Source organism: Pristis pectinata, chromosome 8 (genome assembly GCF_009764475.1).
Source record: "Pristis pectinata isolate sPriPec2 chromosome 8, sPriPec2.1.pri, whole genome shotgun sequence".
NCBI classification, from domain to species: Eukaryota; Metazoa; Chordata; class Chondrichthyes; order Rhinopristiformes; family Pristidae; genus Pristis; species Pristis pectinata.
Window position 1 is genome coordinate 44,519,451 of NC_067412.1, and position 13,077 is coordinate 44,532,527.

At 47.1% G+C, this 13,077-nt stretch overlaps 1 protein-coding gene across 1 annotated transcript in view; it reads left to right on the forward strand.

The window, feature by feature from the left end:
* Positions 1 to 2,235: 2,235 nt before the first annotated feature.
* cacng3b (calcium channel, voltage-dependent, gamma subunit 3b) overlaps positions 2,236 to 13,077 on the forward strand; it is a 54,942-nt gene continuing 44,100 nt past the window's right edge. Inside the window, exon 1 of the mRNA XM_052021742.1 lies at positions 2,236 to 2,447. Within this exon, the coding sequence (XP_051877702.1) occupies positions 2,264 to 2,447 (184 nt within the window). The 5' untranslated portion in view covers positions 2,236 to 2,263. The remainder of the gene's footprint in view (positions 2,448 to 13,077) is intronic.

Here is a 13,077-nt window from a genome sequence, read left to right on the forward strand (position 1 = left end):
CGACCTTTCTGTGTCTGCATTAGGTTAGTGAGTGACCTTATGAGGGACATATCTACTTGATTCTGCATGGTCCAAGAGTTGAAAATGATGGGATGCCACCTTACATTTTCAGGGTCATTCATATAAAGAACCTTCACACAACATGGAAACAGGCAACTTTGGAAAGAAGGGTATGTGTGAGAGGACCTGGGTAGATCAGGAGAGAGAAAGGGGCAGAGGGGGGGCAGAGGGGGAGCAGGTTACTTGAAGTTGTAGACCACCCAGGCAGAATATGAGGTGTTGTTCTCATGTGTTTGGCCTCACCCTGGCAGTGGAGGAGGAGGCTGAGGACAGATAGCTTGGTGTGGGGATGGGGAGGGGAATTAAAATAGCTGGCAACCGGGAGCTCGGGATGGCTGGGGCCCATGCTTCCTCCTCCTATCAGTCACAGAATTGTGTGCGTTGCACTGCAGAAGACAGGCTGTCAAGAAGGTATCCTCACAACTCAAATGTTAAACCTTTTGGAAGTTAGAATCTCTTAAAATCAAATATCTTTGTGAAAATGTTCCCTTCAAAACCCTTGTAGCCCCATAGCCCCTAATGTGAAGCTGAGAGAAATGAGTAAACCATGCCATGTCACAACTGTACAGCCCAAACTGAGACAGAGTTGGGAAATGGAACAGGTCTGATCTTTGTAAATTTACACCTTGGCAATGCAAGAAGCTCAATGAGTACAAGTTACATAACAAACCTCGATAAAGCAAGATCCCACAAACACCAAAGAGATGAATTAGTTGTTGATTATCCTGAATCAGAGAGGATTTCCTGCTGCTTCACATCATTTAAAGCCAAGAGAATCAGTGGAATCAGCAGATAGCTCCTTATTTGAACATTCCATCTGAAAGCTGACACTCTCAGTGGTGTAACAATGCCTCATTACTGCAAAATTATATTGCAGAGACCAGATGATGCACTGAAATCTCACGACAGAGATCAAATCCACAACCCACACATCACTGAGCAATCCCTACACTCAGTGATGGCACATCTGATCTTTTCAGCATATCAACCTTTGCTTTACAGATTCCAGATGGCTGTTGAAAATTGTGCTATACCAGCTTCACATGCGCCTGTCCACATCAGCAGAGGAGGATAGGAGTGACCACTTCCCATTTCTTATTTAATGGGTGCCCTTCCTATCAAAGACACAGTGACATTGCCTCAGAGCTCCAGCAACCCAGCTTCGATTCTGACCTCTGGTGCTGTCTGTGTGCAGTTTGCATGTTCTCCCTGTTACTGTGTAAGATTCCTCTGGATTCTCCCACATCCCAAAGATATGTGGGTCAGTGGATAATTGGCCGCTGTAGGTTGCCACTGGTGTGTAGTGAGTGGTAGGATCTGGGGGGAGTTGATGGGAATGTGCAGAGAATAAAATGGGATCAGTGTGGAATCGGTATAAATGAGTGATTGATGGTTGGTTTGGAGTCAGTGGGTCGCAGGACCTATTTCCCTGTCCTATCTCTCTGTGACAGAGGTCACCCCCATCCTACTGAAGGGTAGGATCTGGCATCTCAGAACGGGATATTCATGAATTTGGACAGCAGCAGCAGACAGGTTGGGAGAGATGGGGAGGGGAGGCCCAGCTGGTGCCAGCGTGGGTGTGAATTGGGATTAGGGGGTGGGGTGAGCTGGTGTGTGGGGTGGGTCAGTAGATGGAGTTGGGCTGCTGGTGGGGGGTCAGGTAAGTAGGGGTGGGAGTGTGTTGATGCTGAGAGACGAGTGGGGTCGGGTGGGGGAGATATGGTTCGTGGAGGGGAGGGTGTTTGGGGAGGGGAGAGGGTTGGGAGACGGAGATGGGGAGGGGGTTGGGGTGAGGGATGGGGAGGGAGGTTGGGGATAGGGAGGGGGGTTGGGGTGGGGTTTGGGATGGAGAAGAGGTTTGGGGAGGTAAGGTTGGGGGTGGGAAGGGAGAGATGGGGTTGGGGTAAGGGATGGGGAGTGGGGTTGGGGTTAGCAAGGATGGTGGGGAGGGATGAGGGATGGTGGGGAGGTTTGGGGAAGGTGAAGGATTTCCCTCCCTCCCACTCCGAGCCCCCGCTGGCCGGGAGAGGGGAGGGAGTCACGTCGCGGGGCGGGATGAGAGCGGAGCCGCCCCCCTCTTTTCCTCCCCCGGTCCGTCCCAGCGGCGCCGCGGCTCGGGCTCGGGCTCGGGCTCTCAGTGCTCGGGTGGGCTGGGCCGGTGTCCCGGTCCGGGATGGGAGGCGGCTGCGAGCGGGGGCTGCAGATGCTGTTGACCACAGTGGGGGCATTCGCCGCCTTCAGCCTGATGACCATCGCCGTGGGCACCGACTACTGGCTGTACTCACGGGGCGTGTGTCGGAGCAAGGGCGGCGGCGACAACGACACCGTCCGCAAGAACGAGGAGGTGATGACCCACTCCGGCCTCTGGAGGACCTGCTGTCTGGAAGGTGGGTGGCGGAGCCGGGACATGGGGCACCGGGACCACCCGAGACCCTCCCTCCCTAGGACCCTCCTCCTCTCGCCCCCGAGACCATTCTCCCGGGACCCCCGAGACCGCCCCGGGACCCTCCTCCTCTCGCCCCCGGGACCTTTCTCCCCAGGATCGCCGGGACCAGCCTCCCCGGGACCCTCCTCCTTTCGCTCCCGGGATCTTTCTCCCCGGGACCCCCAAGTCCACCCTTCCCAGGACTCCTGACCCTGCTCCTCTTCCAACCCACCCCCTTCCCCTGCTCTCCAGCCTTCCCCAGCCCCACGGTTCCCAACTCCCTGACCCCTCGGTATCCCCCCAGCCCCCCGCTTCCCGTGTGCCACCCCCCACCCCCCGATCCCGGTTCCCGGAATTGAGACGGGTACGGGTCCGAGTGTGACGGAGGGATGGAGAGGGAGAGGGCAGCCCCGCACTCTTAGTGTTGGGATCGGTTTGTCAGGTCTGGAACTTCAGAATGTAGCCGTTTGTATAACAAATGGTAACGGGAAATAAATCCTGAAACAAGGTAATTCCGTAGAAATGACAGGGTTTACAGTCCATATACCAGAGTAATCTGTTATAACGTGGAAACTGCTCCCCCATAGCGGAATAAACAGCCACATCTAACATGATAAATGCACGGATGCCTGAGTGAACCTCCCGTTAGAGCGCAGCTCGTAGTCACAACGAGCGGCATCAACACGGAAAATACTCCCCAACTGTAGGATAACCCGTGCTCTTTGGCACAGCTCTGTGATTTTTGTGACCTTATCGGCTGAAATGTGCAACACGGGCTTCCTCGCAGTCAAATGTCAGAACGCCACAGAGAGGTAAGCAGCGGGTTCTAACAATTCGACCAGAATACTCCAGCAGAGGAGGGTGGTTGAGGCTCTAGGAGATCTATGAGATATGAGGTTCTATGAGATCATGGTGAAAGCAACACTTTCCAACAGTGACCCATTTCCCTTGATGTGCTCAATATCCACAAATCTACAGCCAGTGCCCGGGTTACGACAACGTTCCCGAGAACTGTTCGTAAGACGGAAATAAACAAAAGTGCGTGGAGAGGATCACAGAAACAGCTATGAAGGAGGGCAAGCAGGTGCGGTGTTTTCCTAAATCGGGCGTTCGTAACCCAGGGAGGAACCTCTCTCTTGAATATATTTAGCACCTGAGTCTCCCGTCTCACCTGGGGAGAGACTTTCTGAGGATTCACTGCTCATTGGGAGAAGAAATTTCTTCTCATGACTGATCCCTGATTTTGAGAAAGTGTGCCATGGTTCTAGACACCCCAGTCACAGAGAACATCATCTTTGTCTCTCCTCTGTCAAGTCCCTGTAGAATCGTACGTGTTTCAATGTGATCAGCTCTCATGCTTCTGATCCCCAGGAAGTATAGAATTTTCATTGTAATGTAACTAAACAGAAGCCCACGTCAGTTTGTTGTCGGTGAGGTTCAATAATTTAAAGGACTTCCAAACAAAAAATGGGCAAATTCGTTTTGGTCTGTGATGTCATGAAGTAAATCATTTTGAAATCTGTCACTTGTGCCAGCTATGGGAAGGATTCACCTGGTTAAAAAACTTACTATAATATAAAGGCAAAAAGAGGCAGATGCTGGGAATGTAAACAGAAAATGCTGGATTTACCTGAAAGATCAGGCAGCATCTGTGGAGAGAGAAATAGAAATAATAGAACCATAGAGTCATAGAGTCATACAGCACAGTAATTTCTAGGGTAGGGACATGTTCGGCACAGCTTTGTGGGCCAAAGGGCCTGAATTGTGCTGTAATTGTTCTATGTTCTATGTTCTATACAGGCCCTTCGGCCCAACGAGTCCATACCGACCATGGTGTCTACCCATCTAGTCCCAATTTCCTGCATTTGGCCCATATCCCCCTAAGCCCCACCCCTCCATGTACCTATCCAAGTGCTTCTTAAATGATACTGTTGTACCTGCCTCAACCACTTCCTCTGGTAGCTCATTCCATATACTCAGCACCCTCTGTGTGAAAAAGTTGCCCCTCAGGTCCCTTTCAAATCCTCCCCCTCTCACCCTAAATCTATGCCCCCTAGTTTTGGACTTCCCTACCCTGGGGAAAAGACTGTTACCAGCCACCTGATCTATGCCCCTCATGATTTTATAAACTTCTATAAGATCACACCTCATTCTCCTAGGCACCAAGGAATAAAGACCTGGCTTGGCCAAACTCTCCCTGTAACTCATGCCCTCGAGTCCTGGCAACATCCTCGTAAATCTTTCCTGCACTCTTCCCAGTTTAACCTCATCTTTCCTGTAACAGGGTGACCAAAACTGCACACAGTACTCCAAGTGCAGCCTCACCAACGACTTATACAACTTAAACATAATGTCGCAACTCCTACACTCTGTGCCCTAACTGATGAAGGCCAGCATGCTGAATGCCTTTTTCATCACCCTGTCTACCTATGATGCCACTTTCAATGAACTATGTACATGTACACCTCGGTCCCTCTGTTCCGTTGCACTCCCTAGTGCCCTCCTATTCACAGTATAAGTCCCAGGTTGGTTTGACTTTCCAAAATACATCACCTCACACTGATCTGTATTGAAATCCATTTGCCACTCCTCAGCCCACTTCCCTAACTGATCAAAATCCCCCTGTAATCTATGATAACCTTCTTCACTATAAACAACACCTCCTAATTCCGTGTCATCTGCAAACTCACTGATCAAGCCTTATGCGTTCACCTCCAAATCATTTATATAAATAACAAATGACCAGGGTTCCAACACCAACCTCTGTGCACACCACTAGCCACCGGCTTCCATTCTGAGAAACAACCTTCAACAACCACCCTCTGCTTCCTACCTCCAAGCCAATTTTGAATCCACCTCCTCCCTGGATTCCATGCGACCTAATCTTCCAGACCAGTGTCCCATGCGGGACCTTGTCGGAGGCCTTGCTGAAGTCCAAATGGACAACATCCACTGCCCTACCCTCATCTACCTTTCTGGTTACATCTTCAAAAAACTCTAAAAGGTTCGTCAAGCACGACTTTCCACGCACAAAGCCATGCTGACTCCTCCTAATCAGACTCTGTTTATCCAAATGTTGGTAGGTCCTGTCCCTCAGAATTCCCTCCAGTAACTTCCCCACTACTGATGTCAGGCTGACCGGCCTGTAGTTCCCCGGTTTCTTCTTGCTGCCCTTCTTAAGCAATGGAACAACATTCGCCACCTTCCAGTCTTCAGGAACTTCACCAGTGGCTAATGCTGAAGCAAAAATCTCCACAAGGGCCACTGCAATTTCTCCTCTAGCCTCCCGCAAATTCCAAGGATGCACTCGGTCAAGCCCTGGGGATTTCTCCATCTTAATGCACTGTTAGGCTGCAATTATCTCCTCCCTGGTAATATGAATGTGCTCCAAAACATCTCCACTAATTTCCCTTATCTCTTGAGCAACCATGATTTTCTCCTCAGTAAACATCGAGGAGAAATATTCGTTAATAATCCCACCCACCTCCTCTGGCTCAAGACATAGGCAGCTCTGCTGATCTCGAAGGGGACCTACTCTCTCCCTTGCCACCCTATAGCTACAGAACCTCTTGGGATTTTCCTTAACCTCACCTGCCAGATCCATCGCATATCCTTTCTTTGCCCTAATGATTTCCCTCTTTAGAATATTCTTAATCTTTTTGTAGTCATCAAAGGATTCACTCGTCACTGACCTCCTTACAATGTATGCTTCTTTTTTCTTGACCAGAGCCTCAATATCTCTCATCAGTCAAGGTTCACTAAACTTGCCAGGTTTACCCCTCACCCTAACAGGAACATGCTGCTCCTGAACTCTTGATATCACACTCTTAAAAGCCTCTCACTCATTCCTTTCTTTTCAAACAGGCTCACCCAATCGATCTCTGCTAGATCTTGCCAAATTCCCCCCAAATTAACCCTACTCCAGTTTAGACCCTAACCTGTAGACCTGTCCTATCCTTTTCTATCACTATCTTAAAACTAATAGAATTATAGTCACTGGAGCCAAAGTGCTCCCTGACTGCCACTTTAGTTACCTGCCCTACCTCATTCCCTCAGAGAAGGTCCAGTATTGCACCCTCCCAAATATTGACTCAGGAAACTTTCCTGGACACATTTCACAAGTTCCACCCCGTCCAGGCCCTTAACATTCTGGGTAGTCCAGTCAATACCAGGAAAATTAAAATCTCCCACTAAAACAAGTAAAACTAATAATGTTTTAGTTTGATGTTTTTCATTCAGAACTGAGGAACTTAGAGAAAAAATGTTTTAAGGTGCAGAGAGGAAAGGGATGGAGAGAAGATGGGGAATGTGTTTGATGGGGTAGAGTCCTGGTGGGAATGAATGACAAGGTTGAGTTGGGCGAGGGAGGTGGTTAATCACAAAATACACAAGAGACTGCAGATGCTGCAGTCAGGTGTCCTGATGCAGGGTTTTGATCTGAAACATCGACGATATCTCTGCCTCCACAGACACTGCCTGACCTGCTGAGATCCTCTGGCAGTTTGCTTCTTGCATTTGTTAATCACAGATGATCTGTCTGGGGGAGATGCAAATGGAAGGAGATGAAGAACAGGAGAGTCATAGAGTCATACGGCATGGAAACAGGCCCTTCGGCCCAAGATGCCCCATGCAAGCTAGGCCCATTTGCCAACATTTGGCTCATAACCTTCTAAACCTTTCCAATCCATGTACCTGTTCAACTGTCTTTTAAAAGTTGTAAGTGTACCTGCCTCAACCACTTTTTTTTTAGCAAAATAAACTTTATTCATAATAAAAGAAACTATATACAATAATAAAACTGTCCAAGCCTTTACATTTGTGTACAGTTCCATTCTTAGTGTTACCTTTTTATATATATTAAAAACAGAGCACCGATGCCACACGCGTGGCTCCCTGGGGAGATACCCCAATCCCATATTTACGACATTTGAGGGGCTTCCTCCCGCCCCTCCTTCTCCTGTGGCAGAAGAACCCTAAACTGTCGTCCTTCCCCACCGAGCCCTCGCGCTGGCTGCACCCAGCTTCAGTGCGTCCCTCAGCACGTACTCCCACTTCCTCTAGCAGCACATTCCACATAGATATCACCCTTTGTGTAAAAAAGTTGCCCCTCAAGTTCCTGTTAAAACTTTCTCCTCTCACCTTAAACCTATGCCCTCTAGTTCTTGAGAGAGGGGGAAACATTGTTGGAATTGAGAGATTCAAAACACTGCAGTTACTGGAAATACGAAATAAAAACAGAAAATGCTAGAAGTACTCCGTGGGTCAGGCAGCAACTGTACAGTGAGAAAAACAGTTAATGTTACAAGTCATTGGAACTGGCTTTTCTAATGCAAGCTGGAAAGGAGGGTGATGTGCAAATGCTGAATTGATCGCATGCCTGGGGCTGTAAGGTGCTTAGTCAGAAGAACCTTTGTCGGATGTGTTGCAGTAATTTTCTATCAGGTTTCATGGAAAGAATGAACTTGTGTAAATAAGGCAGAGTTGCCATGATTACTGAATCTACTCACCAGTCATTCCTTAGTAGAAGCACAGAATTAGAGGGAGAACAAACTGGAAACCTGTGTTCCACAATAAACAGATCACAAGATGTTTTACAGCAATTAAATGTTGCAAATATTGTAATTGTGGGAGCTGGTGTGATAAAGGCACACCAGCTTTCACACAATCAGAGCAAGGTAACAGGGCAGGAGGAGGGTCACTTCTTCCGTCCCAATCCCTGCTCTCCCCTCACAGTGACTTCCTCTCAAGCCTCTGTCCAACTCCCTTTTGAAAGCACTGATCCTGCTCCTGCCATTCCTACTCACAGTATATTCCTGATCCGAACCAGTGTCTGAGTAAAAATGGTTCTCAGCATGTATCTGTTACTCAGTGTTTTGAATCTGTGTCCCTTGCTCCACGCGAATGGGAGAAACCTCCCTCTTTATGCCCTGTCCGAACAGCCATCACCTTGTACACCTCCACAAAACACCTTCTCAACTGAGGAGAACACCCCCGGGCACTGCCATTTAACCCTACTGCTAAGGTCCCTCATCCCCAGAACTGTTCCTCTAAGTCGTGTTTCAGTCATAGAGTTATAGAGCATGGAACCAGGCCCTTCGGCCCAACTCATCAATGCTGACCAAGGTGCCTTCCTGAGATAGTCCCATTTGTCTGCATTTGGTCCATATCCCTCTTCACCTTTCCTATCCATGTATTCGTCCAAATGTCTTTTAAGTATTGTAATTGTACCCATGTCTACCACTTCAGCACAATTCAGCACAAGATCTCTATTGCCTCTCTTGACAGGCAATGTAGTTCTAGCCCACGTTTCCCATATCTTCGTTTGTTTATCCAGTGAGGACGTAGTGTGCCCACTGCCCTTTCAGACAATACATTCTAATGCTAACCGCTCACTGAGTAAAATGGCTTTTCTAATGTTGACTCTGGTTTATTTTCTAATCACTTTATCTATGTCCTCTGGTTATTAACTCTTCAATGACTCGAAACAATTTCTCTTTAAGTTTAACTAATTGTTAAAGTTTCAAATAAAAGTCAAAATCTGAAGATGCTGAAGTAAGAACAGAACATGCTGGAGCATTGGTGGAGAGAAACAGGGTCAGGGAAAGTCCAATGAAGGGGCTTCGACCTGAAATATTAACACTATTTCTCTTTCCACAGATGCTGCCTGACCTGCTGAAAAACAGCATATCCTGTTTTTATTTCAGTATTTAAATATCTTCATCAAAGCCTCCTCTACCCCAAGAATCCCAGCTTCTCCAGTTTAACCATGAAGCCTAACTACCCAAACCATTCTCGTAAAACTCCTCTGTATCCCCTCCAAAGCTGCCGCACCCTTTCTCTGTGCGGTGCTTGGAATCGGACACAGTGTTCAAAACATGGCCAAACTGCTGTTAAAACAGGTTCAGCATTACTTTCTGGTTGGTTGTTGACTGAAGAATAACCATGAGCTGAACACTGAGCAGAACTTTTCTGCTCCTCTTCAAATGGAACCTTATGTATCCATGAGAGGGAATCTGGGCCTAAGCTGAATATTTCAGCTGGATGGCAATAATCCCAAATGTGCAGGTAATATCACACTATGAGTGTCCACTCTATACCCTTTGGGATTGGACATGAACTGCCTCTGAAGAATTGTAACCTACAATATTGCAAACTCAGAACTGAGAAGAGGGGTGGGTTAAGCTGTGTAGTTCCTTTCTTTATCCAGCCTGGACAACAGAAGCCAAGGATCCATGGTATAAATTTCTATGATCCTGTCGCATGGCACCTGGTCCAGGGTTTGTATGAGTGAGTGTTTCTACAAAAGGGACAAATTCATTTAAGATACGGTGCACACATTGCAGCTTCCCCTCCCTCCTTCCCAAGGTCACTTGCTTGTCACAGGCCAGTTGTCTGAAGGGTTCAAAAGCAGATTGTTAGGTCCTGCAGGGCAGAGGCAGGACTTGCCATCATCACAACCCCAGTCATCAACAAGCCTAAGCATCTCTGTGTTTGAACTAACGTATGCTTTCTGTGGAAGGATGTTGAGGCAGTTGGGTCCAAGAGACCATAAATGTATATTCCAGTATGAAAAGGGCCTGTTGGGTTTGGTGTATTCCCTGCTCTTGTACTAATTCTGCTCTTGGAAAGTAATAATTACATTGATGAAATGGGAGACAATGAGCAGCTGTTCCAGAGTTGGTGATTGGAACGTTGCCGCCCACTTTGTACGTGCTGCAAAGATGAAAGCTCAGCATGAGGTCATTTCACAGCCTTTTCCCAAGTGTCTGAAATTCTCCACTAGAAGGCAAACATGGTCACTGAAGCACAGGTGGGAATGAGGGAGAAATAGGAGATTGTCTGCACTGACCTTAGCCACACAGCAGTTTGATAGAGACACACACTCCCATGTGGGCATCGACCTTCATGATTGAACTGAGGAGTAGATCATGCTCAACTTGCCGATGGCTTCCTCCTTTGTTCACTGTGAGCTCCTAGGAAGCCCAGGCTTTGTGACTTTACAAGCCTTTACAAATATTGTTTGTGACATTGTGTTCTTTTCCAAGGAGGAGGGACCTTTAGTGAGGAGGCGTGAGCAGAGAGTCTAGGTCTTTTCCAATATATATTCTATATCAACGAGATACAAACAATGTCTCAATATTGTGAGGGGTTTAGATATTTATTATTCACATGTACATCGAAACACACAGTGAAATGTGTCTTTTTGCATTACCGAGAATGTGCTGGGGGCAGCCAGCAAGTGTTGCCACTCTTCCAGGACCAACACAGCATACCCACAGCTCCTAACCTGCATGTCTTTCGGAATGTGGGAGGAAACCAGGGCACCCAGAAAGAACTCATGCTTACATGGGGAGAACTTACAAACTCCATACAGACAGTGGCAGGAATTGAACCTGGGTTGCTGGTGCTGTAATAGTGTTATGGTAATGATTGACAGGTATATATCATTTCCACTGGTTGGTTAGTCAGTAACTGGATAGCTGTACAAATCACCAAATTAATTCATGTTGATGTTCATGCTCCACTCACACCTCACCATTAAACCTACCAGCTTCTACTACTTGTTGTTGCACTTAACCACATCAGCCAGGACTCTGAGAGCCAAAGCAAAACAGGAAATGCAGCGAACACTCCACAGTTTCCACATATACTGACAAATGGTTAATGTTTCAGGGTTGGGGACCCTTGGTCAGGATATTGTTGGCTGATGCTGTCCCTGCTCAGTGTTTCCAGCAATCTCTGCTTTATTTTGGATTTCTAGCGTCTGCAGTTGTTCCATGACTCTGTGAATCGGTTCCTCCCTAAATTCACCACATCTCCCAGAGTTCTGGACTTCCTCAAACTTGAAATAATTTACAAAAAAAACTAAGGATGAGGTCAGGCAATCTCCAACACAGACCAGAGCTGGCCTGTGCAAAGCAGAACTGGCGTTCCCAATATAGACCTGGCCTGCGCAACATAGACCCAGCCTGCACAAAGCAGAACTGACCTCCCCAGTACAGGCCCATCCTGCACAACACAAACCTTGCCTGTGCAATACAGAACCAGCCTCCCCAATACAGACCTGGCCTGCGCAATGCAGGCCCATCCCGCGCAATGCAGGCCCATCCCACGCAATGCAGTGGAAATGGAAACCATTGTGTTAATTAAAAAGACAGGCTGTAATAATGTAGCAGAAGGTGAGGTTCTGTTTGACTAATGGTGTTGGAAGGGAGACTTTACATTTCCACCATAGGTCAGGATGCACTCAATACATTTCATAACACCTCCGGGTGATTCCATTGTAGTTGAGATATATAATTCACAAGCACCTGTGGCGTAGTCAATGTCAACAAGTTATGTAAAGTTGGTCTTCAGGAACTGTATTGATTCTCATCTCGAGCTGTAAGTTGCTCCAAACTTAAGAGTCATAGAGTAATACAGCATGGAAACAGGCCCTTCTGCACAACTAGTCCATGCCAACTAAGATGCCCATCTAAGCTTAGTACCACTTGACCATGTTTCACCCATATCCCTCTAAAACTTTCCTATCCACATACCTGTCCAAATATTTTTTAAATGTTGTGATTGTACCTGCCTCAACCACTTCCTCTGGTGGCTTGTTCCATGTACTGACCACCCTCTGGGTGAAAAAGTTGCCCCTTGAGTTCCTCTTAAATCCTTCCCCTCTCACCTTAAATCTATGCCCTCTAGTTCTTGATTCCCCAAACCTGGGAAAAAACTTCCTCAACTTTTATATTAAGTCTAGTCAATTATTTTAAGTATTCCATTTATTATAAGGTTTAACATTAGAAAAAGATATCTTTGACAGAAATGCAGTGGAAACTACTTCTACAGAAGGGATCATGTTTACCAAACATTCGTGGAAAACCAGAATGATAACCTTGAATGAAAGATAACCAGAATGAAAACCAGAAAACAACACCTCCAGATCACAGTCATGGCAGCCCTGAGTTCCCCGGTGAGGTCCATGCTGTGTAATTAATCCCCGAATCTCGTCCACAGCTTAAACTGATGGTCACTGAGCCATTTATCTCCTGGATGGTCCTCTTTACAGGTTAAGGCCCTGGATGTAGTGTAGACATATGCATATAGAGGTAAAATACACACATCATTTCAGTTCAGTAAGTAACTTCCTTCGTTTGCTTCAGGAAGCCTTGTGCATAACATCATAACCTCTTCACTCTAATCACCTGCTGCTTCAACATCAACAGAAATCACCCTTCCTTGCTGCACAGTATACAGCCCTTTCCGATGTAAACTGGGCATCAGTCAGATAACAGAATCAATGTGGTGGCTCTTCAGCCAAGTTTCCTAATTAACCAAAAGTCAAAACACGCAGATGCCAGAAATCTGAAATTAAAACAGAAAATGCTGGAAACACTCAGAAGGTCATAGGGGCATCGAGTCATACAGCACGGAAACAGGCCTTTCGGCCCAACTGGTCCATGCCAACCAAGATTCCTGTCTAAGCTAGTCCCATTTGCCTGCTTTAGCCCATATCCCTCTAAACCTTTCCTATCCAAGTACCTGTCCAAGTGTCTTTTAAATGTTGTTACTGTACCTGCCTCAACCACTTCCTCTGGCAGCTC